The 25,778-nt window shown below is 43.8% G+C and overlaps 1 protein-coding gene across 28 annotated transcripts in view; it reads right to left on the bottom strand.

The window, feature by feature from the left end:
- HMBOX1 (homeobox containing 1) overlaps positions 1–25,778 on the bottom strand; it is a 118,352-nt gene that overhangs the window by 17,080 nt on the left and 75,494 nt on the right. For 8 of the 28 annotated variants that reach the window (XM_021541332.4, XM_021541338.4, XM_021541330.4 and 5 more), the window contains 5 exons: positions 24,074–24,227; positions 5,042–5,124; positions 2,759–2,854; positions 1,219–1,313; positions 956–1,057 (listed from right to left, as the gene is read on the bottom strand). In XM_021541332.4, the coding sequence (XP_021397007.1) occupies positions 956–1,057; positions 1,219–1,313; positions 2,759–2,854; positions 5,042–5,124; positions 24,074–24,227 (530 nt within the window). The remainder of the gene's footprint in view (positions 1–955; positions 1,058–1,218; positions 1,314–2,758; positions 2,855–5,041; positions 5,125–24,073; positions 24,228–25,778) is intronic. The other 20 variants (XM_085574364.1, XM_085574362.1, XM_021541335.4 and 17 more) reach the window with 5 other exon arrangements.

The raw sequence follows: 25,778 nt of genomic DNA, 5'->3' as shown, positions 1-25,778 counted from the left end.
TCAGCTGCTGTTCCACTCCAGCAGCAGCCTTTGGAGAGGGAGAACTCCCAGCTCCTCCCAAAAGAGGCAGGGAAAAGTGATCCAGCCCAGCTGTGGGGTGGCACAGAAATATCTCCTCTCAAAAGCAGGAGAGCGAAGTGGTCAAGTCCCTGGTGCCAAGCACACACAGCCCTGGGGGTTTGGCTGACACTGGGAAAATTGGGAAGGGGATGCAATACCTGTCAGGAAGGTGTGTGAAGGAAGGGTCACCAACTTTAGGGTAGGTGAGGGCTCTGAGTGTGGGAAGGGCTATTCTTTTGCTAGCGAATTTAAAAAAGAAGCTGCTGTCAAGGGTTAAAAATAACCAAGAAAAAGAGAGAACAGGCAAGAATTGAAATGCAAAAACAAATAAATAACAACAAAAAAAAGATAGATAATACGTAAACAATCCAAATAGTGGCACACTTGCAGAGCAACATGGAATAGGCCAATGAAAGATCAGAGTTTAGTAAATCAAATCCTTTCCCCCCACCCTTCACCCTTTGTTTGTCAGTGTCTGAGGGATGATCCCAAGAAGCTCCTGAAAGGTTTTCCCAAAGAACAGAGGGAGCTCAGGAACTTCCAGGAGGGTGCTCAGTGCTCAGAATCCTGCTGGGAAAGGCTGGCACAAGGAATTCTGAAGGGTCCTGGGCAGGGCTCTCTCCTGCTCATGTCTGCGGCTGGATCAGCAGCTCACAGAGGGGTGGCCCTGGCTAGAGCAGGGTGTTTCTTGCAGAAGGAAATCAGAGGTGCAAGAGGTGCAGTTTTTAAGGGATAATTGCTGCTGCCTGACATACAATATTGTGAAAGACCTGTCCTGAGGGAGGGAACTCAGAGTGACAGGGAAGGAGAGTGTGGAGATGGCGGGGCTCTGGCTGAGGTGAGGCTCTCCTGCCGTGTCTCAGACATTGTGTGTGGTGTGAGGGGTGTAACTTGCTTGTTTGGAGCAGATCCTCCTGTCTTCTTCTACCTTCTCTGCTTCTCTGCCTCCCTCGGAACATCGTCCCTCCTCCTCCCCGTTGCGTACTTGCCAAGTGTCCTGTTGTGAGGCAACAAATCCGTGTGGGTGAACACTGGATTCTCACCCTTTCCCCATCACAGTGACACAAAAGCCAAACAAAACAGGATTTTCAAGAGGCAAAAGGGCCTTTTTAGGTGTTGGAGTTCTCCCTGTCTGGGCCACGAGGCCCCAGTGCTCACCTGCTCTGAGTAGTCGTTGCCGTCCACGTCGTCGCTGTTGGAGTGACCTCCTGGACTCTGTACATCTATTCCATGGCTCTCCAGGATTGCTGCTTCTTCGAAAAAAGCAAATGGATCCCTCATTTATCTGATGCATTGGAGAGGTTAAAGTAACTCGGGGTTTTTTTTTCCTTTCCCAGGAAGTTAGAATAACTGGAGGAACAGGGTTAGTTCTTAGCACCTTCCTCTTCACTCTCCAACATCTGGGAAGGCAGCACAGGTACAAACACTGCTTTGCCTGAAATCCTCCCTTGCCAACTACCAGACCTGTCTGGGAGTGAAAATCCCTGTCTTCCAGCAGTCCTAACAGAAACCAGTGTCATTCCTAAGGTACTGAGACATCAGTGACATTAGTGACTGCGACAAAGGCATTCCCTGTAAATCTTCCCCCATGGCCTGGACTGGCAGGACTCAGGGAGTGGGAAGTGTCTGAAAATAGATGGGAGAAATTTCTGAAAGCACTTCAGGGGTTTGAAAACACAAAAAAAAAAAAAATCCATCTCCCACTAGGATCCATAGATCTAAAGGTCCCCTTGATTCTTTTGATCTCTTTCCAAACCTCCTCCCCAAACACTAAACTCCACCCACCTTGGACTGAGTTTGCTTCATTCCCCCATCCCTTTGAGAAGCCATTTTTATTTGTAGAAAAATAAATTTAGTTAAACTTCAGGAACATGTTAAATGATGTAATAAGAGCATTTTTCTTATTCGGAAATAAGGCAAAATAGTGGAACATTTTAAATAATTAAAAATACTGGAAATAAGCAGATATGGATGTCTGTTCACCCATGTGTTGCTAAAGTAATTCTGCATAATATCTAAGTAAGGGCATAAAACTTTTTATGAATGGCAAGAGTTTGTTGAATCCACAAAATAATAAATCACTGAGATGATTTATTCTCCTTAGAACATCTCATCCACATCAGAGGGTCCCCTTCCTACGAGTTCAGTCACTTTGGATTTCCTTACAATCATCTAAGAAATCACAGGGTTAACTCTGAAGTGACTTTTGTTTTTTTCCTGATCATCAACAAAAAAATATGGCTTTTTTCCAGCCACTTTTCCTTGGGAAAAACCTTGGAAAGCTGTCAGGGACAGAGGTATAACCAGGATAAAATCCACACTAAGTTTGTGAACCTCCCAACATCTCTATCTCCTTTATTTACAATTTTGAGGTTTCAGTTCATATTTGAGTTTGGACACTCAAAGGAGGGAAATGCAACTCTCCTTCTACCTATAAAATTCTCACTTTTCTTTTTAAAGCTGATCTTCCAGTAAAACTTTGTAACTGCATCACGTTTCCTGCACTGATGACAGAACTCTACAAATTACACGTATTTCACAAAAAATCTGGAACAGCAAGAGGCTCATTTTCATAATTCCTCCACATTTCTCCCGAGGCTGTCAGCACCTCTGGTGTTTCCACTAATTTATTCTTACGTAATTGCCACCTCTCCTGAGCAAACCCCAAGCCTTGCAGGCAGGCTCTGTGATACATTACCGATATTGGCTCTTCTCTTGATCTCCTTCCTCCTGTTGGCAAACCAGTTGTACACTTTGAGGGAGGTAACTCGCTCCAAATCTGACAACTTTTTTCCTAGGAAAGCAATGGAGGGGAAAATAATAGTTCAGTGGTGTTACTCACTGGGTTCCAGAGAAGCTGTGGCTGCCACATCCTGGGAAGTGTCCAAGAACAGGTTGGACTAGATTTGGAGCAACCTGGGATAGTGGAAGGTGTCCCTGTCCCTGTTCTGGGATTGGAATTTTAGATGAGCTTTGAGGTCCCTGCTCACACAAATGATTCTGGGATTTTATGGGATAAACCCCTGAAACACAAACAGCACTGGCAAGTTATTATAAGTGAGAAAAAAGTGAACTTTATGTGGATCACATTCCAGTGTCCAGGTGCTGTGGCACTAAGTGACAAGTATCTGCCTTTCTTCTGCTTTTTAAAAATCTGAATTACAGGAATTTCTTTGAGGCTTTAATCAACTCAATCCAGAGCCACGGAAGAATGAAGGGCTGCTTTTCCAGCTCAAGCACAAAACTGAGATTCCAAAAACTGAAATTCCTGCCATAAACCCCATCCCTGGGGCTCCTTCTCTTACTACGTGTCACGAGGGTACAGTTCACTGTTTTATACAGCAGCAGAATGAATTAAGTGGTTTTGTGCCACCCCTGCAATCTGCTTCCCTTTCTCCCAGCACCCATCACACCCTCCCAACTGTGCCAGGACACTCGGGATCTTTTGGGAGAACAGGGGTAGATGCTGGAAACTGGACCTAAACCACTGAAAAATTTCCTAAAAACCAGAAGGCAGCTCTAAAAAACTGTGCTTTTATCTGATCATCACTATAAATAAGACTGGAGGGATTCAGTATTCCAAGGACATCCTGGAAGCCTCTTCAGTTGCTCTTGACCCTGTATAAAATATTCCCCATATCTGCATCCTCAGACCTCTGCAGGCTATCCAGGGTCGAGCCCCCCCTGCTTCTGACACCTTCTCAAAGTTTATTTATTCAGCATACAAAACACCCATGTAATTGCAGCAATCTGCACACTTAAATAAGTTAGGAGAGCTGAGACAGGTGAAAGAAAGAAAGAAAACTCTGGAAATTGATAGCTTGGCTGCTGCCTAATGCTTTGCATCAGCACCACTGGCAGTATTTTACTGCTCCCTGACATGGCCTAGCAGCACTTTGTTCCAAGTTGCTCCACAAACCAACAGCACAACCAAGAATCAAATCCTCAGCTCTTAGGTCCTCTAACTGATGGATTTTTCAAGGAAAATTTCAGCAGGTATCAGGGGAAAAGTCCTTTGTCTTGAGAGTGCTCAACACTGTGGAACAGGGGCCTGGAGGAGGGAAAACCTCTGGTTTTGGAGATACTGAAAACTGAACAATTTCATCTAAGCTGGTCCTACCTCACCAGGTAATTCCAGAGGTCACTTCCATTCTAAACTGGTCTGATCCTGAACTATCCTGTGACAGTCCCAGCTCTCCACAACTCCCTGAAAGGATAACAAGGTGGGATCCACCTTTTCTCCCAGGGAACAGGGACAGGACGAGAGGAAATGGCCTCAAGCTGCACCAGAGGAGGTTCAGGCTGGATACTGGGAACAATTCCTGCCTGGAAAGGGTTGTCCAGCCCTGGCACAGCTGCCCAAGGAGATGGTGGAGTGCCCATTCCTGGAGGGATTTAAAAAACCTACAGATGAGGCACTTGAGGACAAGGATCAGTGGTGGCCTTGGCAGTGCTGGGGATGGTTGGACTCAATGATCCCAGAGGCTTTTCCATCCTAAGTAATTTTGTGATTCCATGTGCATGACTCACACTTTAGTTGCCTTCTCATTAATTTTTATTCTGGTTGTAAGAAATCTAAATATAACCAAAACACAAGTTCCGAAATCTATGTAAATGTTTGGTTAGCAAAACTAAGCAAAGGCAGGTGCATCCACTAACACTACACTGAATATTCATGCCCCTCTCCCAAGTATAACTTCTCCAGAAACAGGGAAAACACAACTTTTTGACCTAAAGATAAGGTCCTCCATTAACACCCAGGTTCTAATCTGAGATCCCTCTCTGGAAGCTGTAAAATATTGAAAAACAGGAGAGCTGAGCTCCTTCCTCCTCCAAAAACCTGATTTATCAGTCAAAGGTTGATGACCTTGGAGGTCTTTTCCAACCTAAACAATTCTGTGATTCTGCAAACATCAGTCTCAGAACTCAAGGTGCTGAAACCTTGTTGTTTTTGGGAAGGACCCCCCCAGCAGCTCCTCACCTGGTTTTTGTATAACTGCATTACAGGCGTTGGCAATTTCTTCTCTCTTTGCCTCGTCGGGATATTGATTCTCATTGAAGTAACTGCAGAAGGGGAAAAAACAGGATTTTTCTTAAGAAATCAGAGCATGAAGGTTTCAAAGCAGCTCCACTAAAAGGTGTTGGCTGCTGATTTATGCATCACTCCTCCAAAGGTACCACAGGGAATTTTATGGTAAAGTAACATCAGCCTGCACTTAAGTCCACATGGAATGAAGGAAATTTCCCCAAACCCTCCGATAAATGAGTATTATCTCAGCATTTGGAATATTGTATCAGGACACCCAAAAATGTAGGCAATTCCATGGATAACAGAGTTAAGATTGTCAAGTGAAGCAACATCTCCAAGACACCACAGGCCTTTGACCTTATTATAATTTATTTATTACTTATTCCCTGACACACCCCTAGCTTAGGCAGAAGGAGCTGTTTAACATTTATTTTGATCCCTGTTCATATATATTTGTTAATATATACACATCCATACATACTTTTAATATCTGTATTATGCAAAACCCCACAAATACTGCAGAGACAGATATGGTGTGGAGATGCTATGAAATTACACAGGACGATTTCTACAGTCAGACTGTTTTTTTTAAAACCACAATTCAGAATTTTTCAATCTTCCTCAGAATGACACATTGAATACAGCATGTTACTATCAGTATTTTTCTGGAATAACTGTGATTTTATTGTACTTTATATGCAGTAAACATCCTATAAAAGTTAAAACTGTTTCCTCTTTTACCTCATTGAACTGCTCTGCAAATTTTAATGAACTGATTTATATTCCACACAGTTTATCAGATCTGCATTAAAACCAACAAAACATCCTGTTTTCTTCAATGGACTCTGCTAATCACACCACAAGCAGGGACTACCACTGTTTTTTCTGTAGATTATCCATAATATATAAACCTAGGATTTCTTTTATCAACTTTGATCAACAGCAGGCCCAGCTGTTGGACAGCTGCTCTGGATTTGAAAATAAGATATTTATTTCCTTAACTGTAGATCATTTGGCAATAGGACATTCAGGCATATTGAGGCAATTATTATTTTCCATTATTCATCCAGTGCATTGGCCAGAGTTACCTTCTATGGAAATCCAGCTTCCATTCCATACAAGAACTGTTTCTGTCCAAATTTTGAGCACTCAGGAATTTTAGGTGCCACTACTTCATCCCCCTGTTCACAGAGGTCATTTACAGTCACAGTTATGCCCAAAATGGGGTCCCATTTCAAAATTGCTGCTCAGTGAGTAAAAAAAAAAATCACACATGAGCTCAGAGAGTTGCACCATTCATGTACATCCAGGTGATCTCCTGGGAGAGAGCAAATGGAACCACAGGAATAGCTCAATCTTCTCTAAATAAAGGGCAGCTCTGCCTTAAACTTCAGTTAAAGTGCTGGAAAAGTTGGGAGTTTGTCAGCCAACACTTCCACTTCCATTGCTGGAATTAAGGTGACTGAGGAATCAAAGGAGGAGTTCCCTGACACAGGATTGGTGTCTTTATTCAGCTTTATGAGAATTTTAAATTAATATCACGCCCTCTGGACATGGTAATTTTTAAAGTGTATTTTCCCCTCTTCCATGTCTGTCCCCTTTGTGTGATTCCAGCCTTTGAAGTGATGTGTGGGTCCATCTCAACCTGCTGCAAATTTCTGATCGAAGGGGTCGCAGGGTTCTGTACCAAAGTGCATTTTTGGGGAACGGAGAGCTTGGAAAACAGAGCAGAAAATGTTTTTTCCAGTGGTTAGTGATGGAAGCAGCAGCTCAGGATCCCAGTTCAGCAGTCCCACGACAATACTGCAGCTCTCCCACCTGCAGAGCACTGCCCTCTGCCCACAGCCAAGAACCATTTCCTCTTCTAAGCACCCCAAGATAAAGGAACATCAAGAGATCACAGCTGAGAACTGCTGCTCTCTTATTTACTGAACATATTGCCTGCCCTGGAGTCCTAAGCAGCACCACATGTACAAAAAACAACACTTATGGAAGAAATTACAAAATACATATAATTATCAATCAGGGTGACCTTGAACTGCCCATTCTTGTTAATTCAAGAAATGGAGACACTAATTAAAGCAGCAAAGACAACACCAGAACCACCAGTGACCCTTTTCTTGTCACCTAACTCAATGCTGTCCCTTTCCCAAACCACAGCTAGGCTTTTGCTGCCTCCAACAAATAACAAAAACCGTTTTTTACCAAGAACAGAACTTCAGCCCATGCTTACACTTCTCTGGGATAACAGGAAATCTCTCTGTAATGGAGCAAACATCCAGAACTGGACAAGGAATGAGACACCTCTTCTAGCAAATAAGGGAGTTTTGTGTATTCCAATAATTTTTGTGATTTAGAAACTGCTGAAACAGTAATTCTTATATTTAAACATTTTACAACTAAGATATAAACAATTAATTTGCCTGACATTTCTCACCATTCTGAAATGTTTTTTTTAAAAAATTCAAACAGGAATTTCTAATCTTTTCATGCAAATTGTCTAAACATTTCTGCAAGAAATGCTTAGAAGAAATTCTCACTAAAAAATGTGAAATTCTTCTCATCCTAAATCTCCAATTTACAAAAAAGCATCAAAAATCTCAGTGAGTTGTCACACAGCTGTCCTGGTCATTTTGTGGGGATCCCAAAGCCGAGTGGGCACCAGCTGGAAGGGGAACTAGTGGAGCAGTTAAAACTCTGTTTCTGCAGTTGACAGCGATTTTTGAACCTGCCTCTCCTTCCCCCTGCTGGAATATTCCTTATCCTCATTAATGATGGGACTCCTCCTTCCCCCACACATCCAACCTCCCTATAAACTTGGCCAGCCCTCAGCTTGTGCTCTCCAAAACTGAATGTTCTCCTCAGAACTCAATCCCAGGGTGGTGCGTGGGGACTTGAAAGATAATTCTGTTCCAACATCCTGCCATGGGCAGGGACACCTGCCACTATCCCAGGTTGCTCCAACCCAATCTTGGGCACATCCAAGGATCCAGGGGCAGCCACAGCTTCTCTGGGCACCCTGTGCCACGGTCTCACACCCTCCCAGGGAAGAATTTCTCCCCAAAATCCAACCTAAATCTACCCCCTTCAGCTTAAGGCCATTCTTGAGGCCATACTGCTCCTCTCCGTATTGTGCTTTTAGTGTTTGAAGGAGTGCAAGCTGCTTTATCAGAGTTCATACCCTGAAAGGAAAAGGTCTCACAGCTCCAGGTAACCCAAAATACCCAACCCTAATTGCTGATTTTCCTCCTCAGCCCCCAGATCCCCTGTGCATGAACTCTACTGACACGTCACATTTCATCCCCATCCCATCAAGGCCTTGTGGCCCTTGTGCCATGACACAAAGCACATTTTAAACCTCCCACCATGTGGCACTTGAGGACCTGGCTTAGTGGAGAATAGGATGCTGGGTGATGGTTGGGCTTGATGATCTTAAAGGTATTTTCCAAATTACTCTATGGGTGTACAATTCTATGATTCCTGCAAAGTAGATGAGAAAAATTAAGTTTTCAAGATAGGGAAGCCATGGAAAAAAATTCAAGACATCATCACTGACTATTTTGTTTGCTCATGTAGAAGTTGTGAAAACACTGTGATTTTTTTGCACTACGGCTCTTCTTGCAGTAAATTAATTATTCTGCCTCTAGTTCTGTTTCTTATCAGCCAGGTACACAGGGAAAGAATGCAGGATGTCTGAAATTCCCTTCACAGCCACAAACCTGTTCACAGTCTGAAAAGTTTCTGAAAGCTACAGATGAAAAATATGAAGCCAGATGAACTTAAAAGGAAGGAAAAAAAGAAAAGGAGCAGGCACAAGTAACTCCTGCAAAGGCACACTGCTTTCTAGACAAAGGGGGGCTGTCAGCTGAATACCTTCCATGAAGAAACCAAATGATCTCTTTTGTAGAAAATGACAGTGGAGGATTAAAATGAAAAGTGGCCAAATAATTTACATGAGATGAGAATCCGTATGATGGTAAAGAATGTAGATATCCTTGAAGCCGTTTCATTTCAATAACACTGAAGCCTAGAAAAATTGCAGATTCAGAGAAACCCTCTTTCTTTCAGGGATAATGTGCTTAGGACAATGATGGAGAGGGAATCCATCTCAGCCCAGGGCTCTGTAATGGAAGGAGAAGCCTCCCCCTGACTCTATACCAAGGTGCCCCTCTCTGAATTCCTGCAATAGCTGCCAATCTTTTTTTTTTTTTTTCCCTTCTGTTCTCGAGGCTGAGGTATCAGATGCATTAAGCAATGCCTCAGTAGTGCTCCTGATAATCCACAGTGGAAGTTTTGTTGCTTCCTATCAGTTTTGCAGCTGCCAGGGAAGTGTCTGAAACAACAACCACAGAGCGGGCAGAAGGATGGGCAGGGTCGGTGCTTTTCCAGATAAGGAAAGAGATAAAGCCCCCAAAACTGATCAAAAGACCCCAGGCTGAGGAAATGCTTGGTTTACAGCAGGACCTAATGGTTAAAACTTCCAAGCGTGGCAGGGGTTCAGAATGGAGAGGCTCAAATGTGCTGCAGGTAACAACTCACAGTGCTGCTGCAGCTCAGTCACTCAGGTGAGGTCACTCAAATGTGGGGACACAGATCACCCTCTCTGGAGGAAGGATAACTGACCTTGCAATTAATGGGAGGCAAGAATACACAGATAGGTATTTACTGAAGAACAGCAGACATGCTGCAAGCTCACTCCCTCACTTTGTGTTTGCATCCCTGGGTTCCCACTCCCACCCCTGTGGGAGCTTCACCTGCGAGTGAAATATCCTGGCACTCTTGTGGGGGCTCCAACTCCTCTGCTGGAGACCAGAGAGTCACAGAATGGTTTGGGCTGGAAGGACCTTGAAGACCCTCCAAAGTTCCCACTCCCTGCCATGGGCAGGGCCACCTTCCACCATCCCAGGTTGCCCCGTCCAGCCTGGCCTTGAACACTTCCAGGAATGGGAGATTCATCTTCCCCGAGCTCAGGCTGCAGTCCAGCTTAACACAATTTAATCACAGAGTAAAGGGAATGATCCCATCCTCTCCTTCATCCTCTTTTTGCAGGAATGCTTTGTGCCCGGCTGCCTGCCTGGTCCAGCTCCCCACACGTGCCAAGAGCAGCGGTTGTGCAGCCAAGGGAGGCGGGAGGACACGGCTGAAAAGGCAGCTGGGCCCTGCTCCTTCCACAGCAGCTCCAAAGATCCTCTCCCAAGGGATGCTGAAAGCAAAGCCAGAGCCACGGGCTCGGCCACCAGCCCAGGGAGGGATGGAAAAGCAGAACTGTCCAGCTCCCACCCCTGTGGATGAACAGAAGCTTGTGCTGTCCCCAGGGATGGAGCTCCTTGCCAAATTCTCTGGTGTCTCAAAATACATGAGGTGAAAGCTGCTCCTTTGGCTCTGATAAGATGCCTGCAATTTCAGCTCCCTATCTGGTTTCCCTCCCAAGAGTTCCTCTGCTTTCCACTGACAAGGCACAGAAAACACCCAAATGTAGTTACCTATTTATCTCTCATTAGTACATTTATCACCCCAGTATCACCCAGCAGCCAGAGGTCACTGTTCCAGTCTTTGTGGCTTGTAGCAGAACTATTATTCAGGCTGTCAAATCAATGGAAATATTTCTGACGTTAGTCTGTCATCTGTGCCTGAGATCTTATCTCAGCGTGGCATGAGACAGACTGTCAGAGAAGTGCCATTCAGAGCACAATCTCATCAGAAAGTGTAATGACTGGTTTATTTCCCAGTAAATACTGGCCAAGAATATCACTAATGCCATTCGCAGCGAGGTCAGCAGATGACACCGCCACTTTTATCTACTGATATTTCTACCGATTCCCGAGTAACGACATGGGTGTCAACTAAACCCACGATATAAAGTCATTTTTATTTTTGACAGCAAAATTAAAGCTCAAAGATATCCCTCCCCTCCACAGATAAAACTCTGATGGAGCTGAGAACTTCCCCCAGGACTGCAAAACATAACCAGGCAAGGATGGGAAGTGCAGCTCTCTGGATGAACTTCAGCTGAAGCACCAGCTCAACCAGACCTAAGCAGCAAAACAAATCTAAGAAAAAAATCCCTAACTCAGAAAAAACCACTGACAAAGACGATGGCTGCAGCTCTCTGCTGGTTTTTCCAAGCACCATCATTTAGCCAATGGATTCCACAGGTCCGTGGATTTACAGGAATGGAGAAACCACTGCAGGACTGTAGCTTGACCTCTTCTGCAGCACTGACAGGACGTCTCTCAGCAATTCTGGAAAGCCCAGAATTAAGCCCAGATCTTCTGTCCAACCTGCACACGTATCCACTCCCAACATAAAAAAATTGGGGGTTTATCTGTCCAGGGACAGCACAGTTTTTAAGCCTCTCACTGTAAGAATTGTTTCATTCTTGGGTTTCTTTTCACTGCAAGTGCAAATCTAGAGGAGAGATCTCACCAGCACTAGATCACTTAGAGCACCAGACAGAGAGAAACTGAAATTATTTCACACCTCAGGACGTGTCTGCATACATAAATTCCAGAGCCATGTCAGTACACATTAAAAACCCTCACACAACAGAGCTGACTCTCAATTCTGGCTTTACAAGTTGCTGTCTAAACTCCAAGTGAGGCATTTCACTGATGTTTCTTAGCAGGAATCTCCTCTGCCACACAGATTAAAATGCCAAAAATACACCTTGCACGGGAGTGGGTAAAGCTGGATGACCTTCAAAGCTAACAGAACAATGAGGTTTTCATCCTTTCAACATCACTTTCTCAGAATTTTGACAGTGTTCTCGAGGACCACAATCCTATCAAGTTATTCCTAAAATTTGTTTAGAAACAGAATTAATTGATAATACCTCTGAAAGCCTTGTACTTGCAGAAGATAATCTGTCCCTCCTAATCTCTAGCACCCTACTGTCGAGATAATTAACAATTAAAAAAAGAATAGTTAAGACATCCGAGGTGGCGATTTACTCTTCCTCGTAATTGGATTTGGTGATAAGAGCATTTTTGAAATTACACAACAGGCCTCTTCTGAATGGCAAGATTTGGAGTTTGCAGCAATTTGAAACACACAGGTACTTTTTGCTTAAGGCACCTTGGAGACGCTGACAGCTGAGATTTTGAATATCCTTAAACTTGTCCTTAAACTCACTGGCACCACCAGACTCTCAAAGTCAACAGAGTTCACTAAATTGTTCATAAAATAAAAGTGGGAATGTTTTGAAGCCAGCAAGTAACCAACACATCGAGACATGACAAAGTGAGAATTGTCCTGCTGGTTGGTGTGAGCAAACAGCATCTTCAAAGCTCTTCCTAACAAGGCATCTAAGCATGAATAATAGGACCTCTTGTTCCCTTTTATTTACTTGAAATATTTAAATTGAGACCTCCATGCTGCAGGGATATTTATGTGCATTAAATCCGCCAGACTTCGTGAGTGATAAACAAAACCTTTCTGCAAACAACTATGAAACAAACAGCTCATCTTCATTTTTTAACGTGGTACAGGGCAAGAGTTATTTCAGTTGTATTTTGGATTATCTGGTCCTCACAAGCAAAGCCAAGGCAGGGTCAGCCCATGGGTGAAACATCTCTGAGGAGGGATGAAGCCCTGCAGGAATCAGCCCTGGCCCACCCACTGGGAAGGGCTGTTCTGCTGCTGGAGACCCAAAATTCCAACCAGACAAACTCTAATCAACACTGAGGGTTTTACACACACCACTCACAAGACAACAGAGGATTCCAAGACTTTATATGGCAACAGAAATAAACAGCAAAACTTGGTTTTTACATTACTCAGAACATCTTTATTTGCTCTCTGGAACAGAATATTCCACTCAGCAGTGCCAGAGCTCGCTTTTCAGCTCATCTGGTTGGGTATTCCGAAAACAGCCTATCCCTGCCTCAAAACTGAGCTTCAGGGGGATGATGAAATAATAATGTAAATGTCAGTGTGAGCACCAAGGTCCTTCAGGTTGTCCTCATTTTAGCCTCAGTAAGATTTTAATTCTTCTGGATGGGAATCTTGGAACCTCCCTTTGTCCCAAGCCTCCAGGAGAGGAAAACCACGAATCATTAAATTTGGGGTTAATCAGTATAAACTGACAGTTCCCAACATCACCACCAGCTTTTTCCCTCAAAAATCCACAAGTTTTTGTTTTCAGTTTCCAGTCTTGGACCGGACTTGGTTCAACTCAGCAAAGCCCCCAGTTGCTGCTGCATTTTCAGAAAATAAAAATTAATTCAGCTAAATGAAAGGATCCTACCGTATTCCACAGACAGCACCTGAAGTTATCCTGCACCTGGATATCCAGCACCTAAAGTCAAGATGAAATCTGACTTTGGGCTCAATACATTTATTTTTCCTAACACCCAGTATCTCCAAGATCTGGGCCAAAATTGTTATCCCATTAAGTGCTGTAGAGCCAGGTAGCAGAAAATGTATTTAATTTTTAAATATCAATCTATTCTGTACCTTGCAACCTAAATACAACACAAGAGATGGACAGAAGCAAAGGAAAATGAAAAATAATTAATTAACCCAGTAATACCAGTGGATTAAAATACTACAGTGCCAAGACCAACTTCAGGAGGTTCTTTGTAGGCAACAGAGCAAAGAAGGAGATTTAAGGGAAGTTTTAAGCCATCAGGAAACTCTGGGATCTTTAAAGAATATTTCTCAAACCTAGCAGCAGCATCTTTTTCTTTATTTCCTAAAGATTGTCCATAGGGACAGGAAATAGCTGCATTTATTATCCAACTTTTTTATAATTTGGTTTTTTTTTTGCCTACAGGACTGTGAATAGTTATCTTGGAAATAATAAGCTCTAAAGACTCAAAAGATTATTTCATTTACCAACACCTATCATGTTTCGTATTTTAAGAGTGCCTTTTATACCCAGATCATCAACTCCTTTAAAAGTATTCTGAAATTGTCTTTTTTCATCTTACTCTTTAATATTATTACAAGAATTTACAGGTAGAGGAACAGGAAAGTTAAAAGACACAGAGCCAAGAAACCAGATTAAATCAATCCACAGCTCTTTACTCCAAGATTTGTGCTCCTTGCCCTAAGCCATGGTTTTTGCCATGTGCTTCATCTTAAATGTCATTGTCACCCTTGCTCAGATCAGCAGAGTTTCCTGGGGACAATCCTTTAGGGAGGCATGACTTAAACAGTCCTGGTAGTAAAGCTCCAAAAACAACTGAGGAATTGTTGACCAAAAAACCTAATTATTCTTAGCATTTTCAGACTTTAGCAAAGTATTTGATAAAGTGATAAATGGGAAATTATTCACTATTTTGGAAAAGACAAAGATTAGTATAATTACAAGATAGGGTAGAAGTGAAACATCTAAGAAGAGGCTGAAAAAATAAACTAATGGCACGGAAGACAACAATCAGGGATAGTCCTCAAGTATCATCTTTGGAGCATCTTAAAAACAAAACCAATTAATGATCCTGACAGAAAGTCTGCACATGGTGGTGAATCTGCTGAGACCAAAGTCAGAAGCCACATCAATACACTGAATTGAAGCACCATAAAAAGTAACAGAGAATCCTAAGGGCAAGAACTGAACAGAAATTTAACGGTGCAGCAGCCAAGGTCGCCCACTTTGGGAACCACAACTTCACAGGCACAAAAAGATCATCAGCTGGGAAGATCAGTTTTTGTGAAGCCACTGTGACCAAAAGATACAAGGCAACAAAAGCACCAAAAAGGCCTGACATAGATGAGGATGCTGCTATTCCCTATCCAGAGAGAAAAGCATTATAAAAAGCATTTCTTCTATGCTGTTGACAAGAGTTCCTCACACAGAGCAAAGTATTCAAAACAAATTATAACTTACGTGTGTTCCAAAGGAAAATCAAACAAATAAGAAAGCTGGGCTATCCTGGATCACAAAAAAACCCCCAAAACAACAAACAAACAAACAAACAAAAAACCAACCCAAAAGAATAAAAAAATAACCTAGGATGTTGGAGTGACTTTTGTGCCTAAAACCCATATGGTCCTCTGCTAGAACATTTTTAAAGTGCTCCACAGTGTGACCAAGAGCCCATAAATACATGATGCAACAACTTAAGAGTCTGACTTTGGAATTTTCCTCCCTCACTTCCCCCTGTAATGACTCTCTTTATTACTTGTGCAAAGACCTCACATCTGTTACCCCGTGGCAGAGAGTTTCCTCTGGCTGAGGAAGGGCTGGACTCTGTTCAGAGCTGAGCTGCAGTGAGAGTCAGCAGAACAGCTCTGCACTGATCTGGAAAGCAGGAATGGGAAAACCCAAGTGCTCTCTGGGCTGGATGATGCTCCTGGATCCTCCTTGTTGACAAAAGCAGCAAAGCCCTGGCTGTGGCAAAGCAGAGTGACAAGGTGCCAGCCTGGCCCTGAATTCCTTCTGAACGTTTCCCAGACCACTCAGAAGTTAATTCTGTTGTTCACTTCAGTGGGTTTTCTCCAGGGGTACCATTACACACGGACTGGGTGAATCCTGCTGGGAGGGGTAACTCTTCTCTCAGCTTGGGGCTGTTCTGGACTGCCCAAACATTATGAACAACCACATAAAATGCAGCCTGAACTTGCCAGGGGGCACGTCACACAAGTTTGTGTGACAAGTTTGTCATGGCTTTCCCTGCCTCCTGAATCCACGTTAGAATACCTGAGAAAATAACAATACAAGCTTTTTGTTCCTAATTCCTTCTGTGTCCTTTAAACAGGACAGCCACAGGAAAAACAACACCATGAAGGACTGAGGCAAATCAAGAAAGCTCGAAGAGACAGAAATCACAGCACCAGACTTATATTTTTACACTGTCCTTACAGCAGGCAGCATCTAGAGGTCTCAACATGATTGTAAAGAGCAAGAGGTTCTGTTTATGAACTCAGCACAAGCCTTCGACTCACACAAGTTGTGCCCTAAAACGACTGGCATTAACAGTTACATTAAATAAAGTTATGCAAGGAGAATTATTTATACTGGATACAAATAAAGCTGGTATTTTTGAAATTCACAGCAATTAACACTCCCACGACTGAACTTCATTTGTTATCTCGGCATTAAGCAAAGCACTGCACGTGGAGAAGAGCAAATTCCAACTCCTCACCTACATGACCAGGTCTAAATCAGTAGTAGTTCTTCAGGAAAGACTATTCCAAGATGAGACACTCTCAATCAATACACAAAAGTGATCAGCAAAAAAAAAAACAGATGTTAGGCTGGAGGTCAGAGAACAACAGGACTTGGATTCAGCTGCTCGTGTAAGTTGGAATATTCGCCCTGGAAATATGGAAATCAGTTCTGCTTGGGTCCCCACTCACCTGCCCCAGGTCACTAGAAATTGAATGTAAGAATAGAAAAGGTCCAGAGAAGAGTGAAAATTAATATTATTAGAGGCAAGGGAAGCCTTGGTGTCTGAGAAGAGATAAGAGAGTGACTGTTAAGTTCAGAGAGGAGATAAACGAGCAGCACATTGATAGCAGCACATATAGAGAATGATCCTGGATAAATGCAATGTTCTGCCTTATTCTTTCTCATGATACTCGTGCCAAAGGGACCTTTGACTTTTTAAACACATTTTAGCATATAAAATGAAACTAGGTATAATTAGTTCTCCGGAAGTACCCTGAAGACCTTAGCAGGATTTAGAAGGAATTACATATTTATGTGAATAATAAGAATGCCCAGAGCTGCAATAGCAGGATTAAAACTACAGGATAGGAGATAAGAGCTTTTGTCCACAGCCACATGGCTGCTGGCCAGGTGTGAACCAGGCACAGGATGGAGAGGAGAGGTAGAAAGAATGATAAACACCACAACCATCATCACCTGGGATGAGGTCCTGCTTGTCACCTTCATGAGCAGGGGGACAGACCACTGAGGATCCCAACTGGTGTTGGAGAAATGCAGCAGAGTATCTGGACTAGAGGAGAATTCTTATTTCTGAAATGTGGTTTTGCTGCATCAGCCAGAGCTGTTACAGACCAGGCTGACGAAGTTGCTTTTTCTAAATGTTGATTTCAGTTATTCTGACCTTGGCAGACACAAGAATTTTATCTGAGGTCTGCTGCAAGGAGCTGCCCCTCCCACAGATCATCTTTTATTATTTTTAAAAAGACAGATAGAGAGAGAGAAAGAACACAAGGATACAAAAAGCACCTGAGCTCTCTAGAAAGCAAAATAACTCATTAGGTGCTGGATCCTTGAAGAAACCAGAGTCTGCTGAGGCTTTGGACAGACATCCTTGCATCCTATTTTACTGCCTGCAATCTGCCAAACAACTGGGATTTGCTTACAGCTGATTAGAATAGGAAGCTTGTATATTATGCATGTCTGAGAGGGAACAGAGCTTGATCTAATGCAAAATAAGGCAGATCCTGTGTGCCAAGCAGAAAATGGCTGCTCTTGCATTTTATGAAGACACAGAGCAACGACCCTGAGCCAAACCACTTGAACCTTCACACAACCAGATGATCTTGCCTGTTCTGAATGGTAAAGTGAACTTTGCTGGGTGCCTTTGCAAAGTTCCTTCTCTCAGAGCTCGAAGCATTTCAGGAGCACAAACAGCAAAGATCCTAAAAAAAAACCTGTGTCTCAAAGGACTTAATGAAGTTGAATCTCCCTCTGGAAGTTGCTGACTAACAAACACCTTATGACAGGATTGAAAGAGCTGGAAAAAATGTAAAGAAATCACCTGATGTTTCTCTCTGCATTAAGATCAAGTATCTCAGAACCATCCTGAGAGATTTCAGCTGATTTGCTCCTCAGAAATATTCTCTAGCTCCTGTAGATAACCTGCTTAGCGCTGTGCCATTCCTGAAGTCAGGAAGTTTTTCCTAATGCCAATATTCCTCGGCAACCCGAGAATTAGAGGCTTTTGGCACTTTTCCCTTGGCTTGACTCATCTCCCAGGCTGGTAGTGGATATTTTACAGCTGAGAACAACAAGTCACCAAAAGGTTCAAGGACACCTGAGGGTCACAGGGACAGCAGAGATAATTCCCAGCCCTCCTGACCTCCCAGCAAACGCAGGAAAGATGAGCAGCATTCCCGAGCCAACCCGTGGCCATCGTTATATTGATGAGAAGCTGCTGTTCTGTTTCTAACAATGTACAGCCTAATGGAAGGGGCCAAAGGACATTACTTCCTGCTCTGCTGTCAGCTTGGAAAGGGAGAAACGCAATGAATCCCAAACTTAAATCTCCTCCAAAGCCTTGCACAGGAAACTTAGATCCCCTATGGGGCCGGTATTAAGGTTCTGCTGGAAGACATAACTAAGAGTAATGGGATGAAATTAACTAAGAAAATTTCCTAACTGAATTTCAGGAGCTAATAGAGCTCTCGTGTTCCCCAGGGAGGCCGTGGAAGCCCCGGCGCTCAGGAGAGCTGCAGTAAAAGTGCTTCACAGTCGGAAGGATTTCTAATAAGGCACGTCAGGCCTCATCTCACTCAGGGCCAGGACCATGCCCAGGGCACCGCCTCGGGATCAGGGTGGGATGTGCCTCTTCCAGGAGGGGAAATGAGGTTGAATCTCCCAGCACCATGATGGGAATGCAGCAGTGACCGGTCTCAGCATGGAGATGAACCTTCCTCAGCTTTGGAAGGGGAACAATACCACAAATGGTTAAATCGAACAGAGTCGAGCAGCAATGCCACAGTAATCATGGAATTACAGAATGGTTTAACTTGGAAAGGACCTTAAATATCATCTTGTTACAATTCTGACACCTTCTACTCCCACAGGTTGCTCCAAGCCCATCCAGCCTGGTCTTGGACACTTCCAGGAATCCAGGAGCAGCCACAGCTTCTCTGGGCAAACTGTGCCAGGGCCTCCCCACCCTCACAGCCAAGAATTCCTTCCCAATATCATCACCCTCACAGCCAGGAATTCCTTCCCAATATCAACCTTATATCCAGGAATTCCTTCCCAATCTCCCATCCATCCCTGCCCTCTGGCAGTGGGAAGCCATTCCCTGTGTCCTGTCCCTCCATCCCTTGCCCCAAGTCCCTCTCCAGCTCTCCTGGAGCCCCTTTAGGTTCTGGAAAGGGCTCCAAGCATTCCCTAGATTCTTCTCTTCTCCATGCTGGAAACCCCTAACTCTCCAGGGGAAAGGTGCTCCATCCCTCTAATCCTCATGGCCCTAATGCTTTCCTGCATCTTGGAAAAATCAAAGGACCCCTCTTCCACGATGCCAGTACAGCCATGCCTGTAAAGAAACCAGGAACTCATCCAACTCAAACCAAACAAAATCAGAACAAAACCAAGCAGACCAAACAACTCCATGGAATCACCATCTTTTTGTTAAACTTCTCCTTCCCGGTGCTCCCAGCTGTGCATTCCTGTCCTCTGCCCCAGCACAGCCCTGGCACAGCAAGCCAAAACAATTCAGGAAAATGCAGGGGGAAATGAAAAGGATTTCTTTTTCCTGAAGCAGGATGAATTGGCTGCTATTTCCATCAGACAAGAAACGTCTCTGGCACAGTCCAGGGTGGCAGGAGCAGGGAAACTGAGGAGGAGGAATTGAGAAGGGTGGCGAGGCAGGGTAACACCTAAGGATGAGCTGTGACAAAATGTTAATTCAGCTCAGCTACAGCATGAAACTGTACCCCCCTATCTTGGGAAATCCAAGCCCATTTCTCTTCTGAATAAAGCCAAGTGAAACAACTGACTCTGTTCTGCCACCTATGAAATGGGGATGATGGGGTTCTATAGCATCTCAGTCTTATTTAATCTAAATACACCTTTACAAACGAAGCTTCAAAAGCACCGACAAGTGTTAAAATAAAAACCCAGAGCCATAAAATCAAACCAAATAACCTCAACCAGAAAAGCAAAGACCCTGCTCCCTAGACAAACAAATACATTCAACTGATGAATAATTCATTTTTGTTTAGGGCAGAATTTACAGTTATTTTAATTTAATCTTTTGATAAAGCATATACTTAAAAAACAACATTCAATTCCATCCCTCAGTCTTTAACAGCACTCATGAAAAGTGCCTTAAAATGGATATAAAATCACTGATTCTACTGCCAATCTTAGTTATTTTTTTGCTTGAAAAAGAAGATAAACCTCTACTCCAATATATGATTAGAAGAGAAATATAAATCACTGGGAGTAAAAAATAATAATAAAAAAAAATAGACTGACAAGACAACACAGCTTCATTAAAAAAAAGAGAAAGCCCTACGGGAAATTTTCAATTTCATACTTCTGATGAGAGGAGTTGAAAAGAAGAAGCAAAGCAGAGAATAGGAAAAAAAAAACCCACAACACAACATTATCTGTGGGACAAGACGTTAACAAAAAAAGAACACGAAAGTGAACCAGAAAGAGGCTTTCAAGTTTAACCTCAGGTTTGCAGAGAAAGGACTCTTGCAGTCTTAGCTCTGCTCCCAAAGGAGGGCAAAGCCACACAACAACATCGACACGCTCAAAACTCAGCATATTCCATGAGCAGGAGGCTCCAGAAGAGAACGGGTCAAGGTTGGCATCAGTAGCACTGCAGTTGTCTGAACCACACCTAGTCTGCAGTTAAATATAGAACTTTACTTTCTGGAACCACTGCTCCTCTTAACCTTCACAACATAAATATTCAGGGAGATATCTACAGAAAAATAAAAAGTAACGTGATAAAGAGACCTGAATCTATTGTCCAAAAAAAAAAAATCTCAGACCAGGGATTAATAAACTACCCTGGGAGGATTCCAAAAAAGCAGTGAAGGCTGGAGAATTGAATTACAGAAACCACAAGCAGCATCCTGGAAGTCCAGTATAAACCAATTAGTTCATTTAATACACATACCCTGTACTCAGACCCTCAGGTACATCAGACATTTCAGGATATGGCCCTAACTCTAATCTTCATTCTATCAGGTTGGCACAAATATAATAATTAATTGAACTGGAATTTTTTTTGTTGAGTTATATCTTTGTTCAAAAAAGAGAAACTACCCCTTCAACCCTCACCCTTTTCTCACTCAGTTCATGGATCACATCCTAACTGGTGCTGTGCATTTTCAATTGGAGAGCCTGCTCCTAAGAAACATCCCTCAAAATTTTGCAATCACAATCAGATTCTTCCCTTGAAGTGATCTCAGCTGGTTTGACATGTGGACTCCTAGCAACTACAGTTTTTACCAACTGAATCCAGGACAAAAGCAAAAGCAGAGGGCACAATTAAGTGATGAAGCAGGTCAACACCTTCCCTCATCCTCAGCCAAAAAATGTTTATACAGCATAAGAGCAGCATTTCAGAGGGAAGGAGGAGTTTGCAGAGGTCTGGATTCCACCCTCTTATCTTCAGGCATTAAACCAAACCATCAAAGTTGGTTCTAATTGCAGGAGGCAGCCAGAGGGGAGGGTGCACAGAGCCCTCCTCTGAGTGCATTAGTAGGATGGAATTGTCTCCTGGATCTCTATTTCTCCTTCCTGGACAGGTATCAGCCCAAATGAATGAGCATTTTCCTGATGTTCCCAGAGCAGCAGCTCCAAACCAGGTGCCTAAATCCTTGTGTGCACCAGTACCAGAGCCAGAAGCTGCAGGACACACAAACTCAGTGCACTGAAAGTTGCATTTCATTAGGGAAAACAGTCCATTAAACTGAGATGCCTTCACTTAAGAGTCAAAACTTAATCCTGCAAAGGAAAATGCAAATTACCAGACAAATGGCACCTGCCCACAGGCAATGTCAAACACCATTTTAGTGGCCAAATGCTTATTCCTGACCCTGGGGCACCAGGGAAACCTGATCTGCTTGGGCCAGAGGGGTCTGGTTACCTTCATCCTGCTGCTGTTATGAGTCATATCACGGCCAAGCCTAGAAAACTCCAGCTCCCTGTAAGTGAAATTAGTGATTTTTTTTCCAAGGGCTCCCAGAAGAGCGTTTTTCTCCCACTCTTTCAAAATCTGTCACATAAAACAGCTCATCCTTACAGCTCAACGAGGGTTATTAAAGCACAACAGTTAAACAACCATATTCCCATTGCTTTACGGTGGAGCTTTATGGCCACACAACACTTTTACTGTGTTCTTGCCTCAAGTAAAACTCCTCAGCTTTGCTTCCCAGTACCCCACACAAGGCTGAGAAACCCAGCACCCATAGTGACCTAGCCAAGGGCTTGGCAAATGAACATTAAAAGCCAGGATTAAGGCAATGTGGCAGCAGGAGAGTAAGGAGAAAACCCTGGCAGCAAAGATCTTACAGAGAACAAGACACAGAGAATAAAACCAAGAAAAACAAAGAAGAATTTAATGAAAAATTAGATTTAGTGTTTATGTATTTGCATTCACAACTGGATGATTTCCAGTGTCAAGACCAACTTGTTTCTTTCAATATCCAAACCCAAATCTCACACCTTTCTAACAGATGCACTAAAACACCAGTTTTAATTTCTAGACTGTCCCAGCAGATACCAGCTTGAGGAGAGAGGTGGATGAGGAAAGGGTGGCTTGCTCAGCTTTCTATCAGCAGTTTCCCCAGTAAAGGAGTCTGAGCCACAATCAGGGTTCAAACATCAAATAACAGCAGTTAATGCTGTTTGGGCACTTTGGGCCAGACAGAAACCAGGAGGAAAACCAGCCATGCCCAAGAACAGCCATGCCCAAAACCAGCCATGCCCAAAGAGCTCCAATTCTACTCCAGTAAGCATTTCACACACAGAGGGTTGATCCAGAGATGGTGCTGCCCTGCCCTGAAGGCACACAGAGCTGTGGTGGTTCTGTCCTTCTGCACACACAATCAGGACAGTCAGAGAAGCATTTCAAAGTGCTAAAAATCCCGTCCTGCCCCCTGTTCTGCCTCTGTGGAGGGGGACACTAGAAAAACACACTATCAAATCACAGGGCATTGCATTAGTTGGGTCTAACAAAGCAGAACAGATTTCAAATATTTACATTATTTCTTTTGGGAAAACATCCAGGCAAAGCCAAAAACATCAATGCCAGATAAAGTATCAGTGCAGGCCAGAATAGGAAACAAACATTTAAGTTGCTGGTTCCAGTCCTGCAAAGACACAGAAGTGTGTCCAGCCTGTGTTCCTGAGGGAGCTCAGGATTTCAGCCTTAGCTCAGGCAAATGATGCTCTCCTGCTCCTGATCAATTCCCAAGACCCCTGTGCAAGCAAGAGGAAAGGGGAGCATTAAAGAAATGGTAAAAACACATCCTACAAATCTGCTGGCTGAGATCCCACTGGGGTTGCAGACCTGGGAGGAGTGTAACACACACAGACATCCAGTCCTTCCATGCGAAGGAGGCTCCTCACACCCTCAGAGGCTAAAAAACTCCTCCCATCCATTTAGCCCTGGACAGAAATAAACATTCATCCCTAAACTACACCCCAAGTTCCCCAGCCCTTCTTTACTGTACAATATTATCCATAAAGGAGACGTTCTTGTAAGCAGAGGGAAAGGCAAAGCACGCCCAAGCTCAGGGAGGAGAGCTGGGAGCTCTTATGTTCACCTGCCACTCTGCATATGGAATTGAAAGGTCCACTTTGCTCTGTGCTGCTCCCAGCTCCTGTAAGAGGGTTCTAAGAGCCTTTTTGGACCAGGAATCTACTGCTTGTGAGGCAAAGTTCTGCATCCCAAACAATTACAGCGCTGCTGAAATGCCGGTATCCACTTTAGGACACCACGAGGCATCAGGGGGACAGGTCAGGAAAGTGGAAAGGAGAAATGCAGAATGGAAAGAGCTTGCAAGACCCTCCCAAGAGAGCCTGGATCAGGATAAGTGGAAAAGTTTCTACAAAAGCAAAGAGCTGAACACCAACACGCTCAGAGTGAGCTAAGGACGCGATGTACAAAAATAAAGAGATCCTGTCCAGAGCAGTTTTACAATTTTTTAAACAACGCGAGATGCAAAACAGCTCCTCCTACTCCATCATCACAAATCCAATTCTTACAGGCTTTGCACGAGGCTAAAACACATCCACAAAAACAACCAAGAGCAGGGAGAAGGACCCTTGTCTTGGCTTTAGAACCCCCTCAGAGAGCCACCACATACCTCTCCATAACAGCCAGGCACTCCTTTCTCCACGTGAACCGACTGCCTCGCCGTAGTCTGAAGGTCCCAGAGGTAGCTGTGACTGGGGGAGGCGTCTGTCTCCATTCTGGCTCTTCTATTGGGATGGGAGCGGGTCTCATGCTTAGTGTAGCCCCTGAGGACAATAAACACTGTGTTTCCCAGAGGGTTAAAAGTCAGGCCCATCCTCTCCTGCTCGTGGGGAAAAAAAAAAGACAAGACAGGTGATGAAAAACCATTCAAACTGAAAACAATTATGAAGTATTATCAAAGACACCCCTGAAGATACACAAAACCAGCTAGAATTCCTATTTCCCAACCTCCAGGGCACAAGGAAATCCAAGGAGCTGATGGGCACTTAGGAAAATCTGTCTTGTCTTCATCAAGAGGAAAAGGATCACACAGAAAAGGTGAGCTGTGCCCCAGCTTCATTTAGGTCGTGCTGCCACCTGAGCTGTCACAAAGTGGGAAACATCAGTTTCTATTTAATTATACAGCAGTCTCAGGAAGCAAAATGGAAATTTACGCCAAAGGTATTTCAGAACCTTTCTTCAGTCTGAAGAGCTGAGGAAATACCTGAAGCAGCTCCACCAACAGAAACCCACACTGTGGCTTGGGCAAACATGGGCTCACGAGTGCCAGAGTGCCTGCAAAAGTCACTGAAAGCAAATTAACATCACAACCTTCCTCTCCTCCTCCCCTTCTATGGATGTATTTCTCCTTTCCATGAGCCTGAGCTGGAAATAATCAGACACGAGACAGGATTTGGCAAGATGCCTTCAGGAAAGGCCCCTTTGAAACTTACCCCTGATCCTTTCCACAACAGCCTCTCAGTTAATAAATCAAGATAAATCAAGACACTCTGGGAGATCGATCTGTCCTACATCCCTTGGTGAGGATGGGAACCTGGGATAGGACATGAGGACAGAAACCTGTTCTGAAGGACAGCTTTGTGCTCAGTGACTTCCCCTGCAGGGAAGACAGAACTGTTCTATACAAAAAGAAAAAAATAAAGAAAAAAAAAAAAAGGTTGTATGAAAAGATAAATCACCACCTATATCCCATAAGCATCCTGAGCTCCGGTGGAATTCCTGCGCTGAGCCAGCCTGGGCAGACCCAGGAGAAGGGATCAGCACAGAACCCTGTGTGCTCACAGGGCTGGGCACACTCAAGAGCAGGGCTGTGACAGCAAACCCCTCTGGGTGCTCAGGCTCACTCAGAATGGTTGGGATTTAATCATCAAACCACACAGTGTCAGTGCAACAACACTGCTCCTCTAATACACAGAGGAGTGAAAGGGTCAAGGGAACCCAAGAGTTTAACCAATAAACAAATTCCTACAGCTAAAAAGCAAGAAATGAGCTGTTTAGGCACTTGGCCGTGTTCCTTTCCAGAAATGCACACAGAGCCTTTCCCTTCCTGCCAGGGGTTTGCATCTGTGTTAGGTACTGGAGCCCAAAAGAATTTACAAATGTTCCCCAGGAGGAGTCAGTAGGAAGTGAAGCCCACAATCTCTGCCTTGCACACACAAGGCACGGTGCCTCTCCCTAATTCCCAGCTAACAAGCCTACACAGATTATTTGGTTCCATTGAAACATGAAATGTTTCCTATAGTGCCAATTTACTGGGAGGCCATTTCAAGGAGAGCTCCTTATCTAGTCTTTCTGCTGCTTGCACAGTTTAGGGG

The sequence above is a fragment of the Lonchura striata genome, chromosome 3, assembly GCF_050655825.1.
Source record: "Lonchura striata isolate lonStrDom1 chromosome 3, ASM5065582v1, whole genome shotgun sequence".
NCBI lineage: Eukaryota > Metazoa > Chordata > Aves > Passeriformes > Estrildidae > Lonchura > Lonchura striata.
The sequence above is the reverse complement of the archived record's forward strand: the minus strand, read 5'-3'. Positions and strand labels throughout refer to the sequence as shown.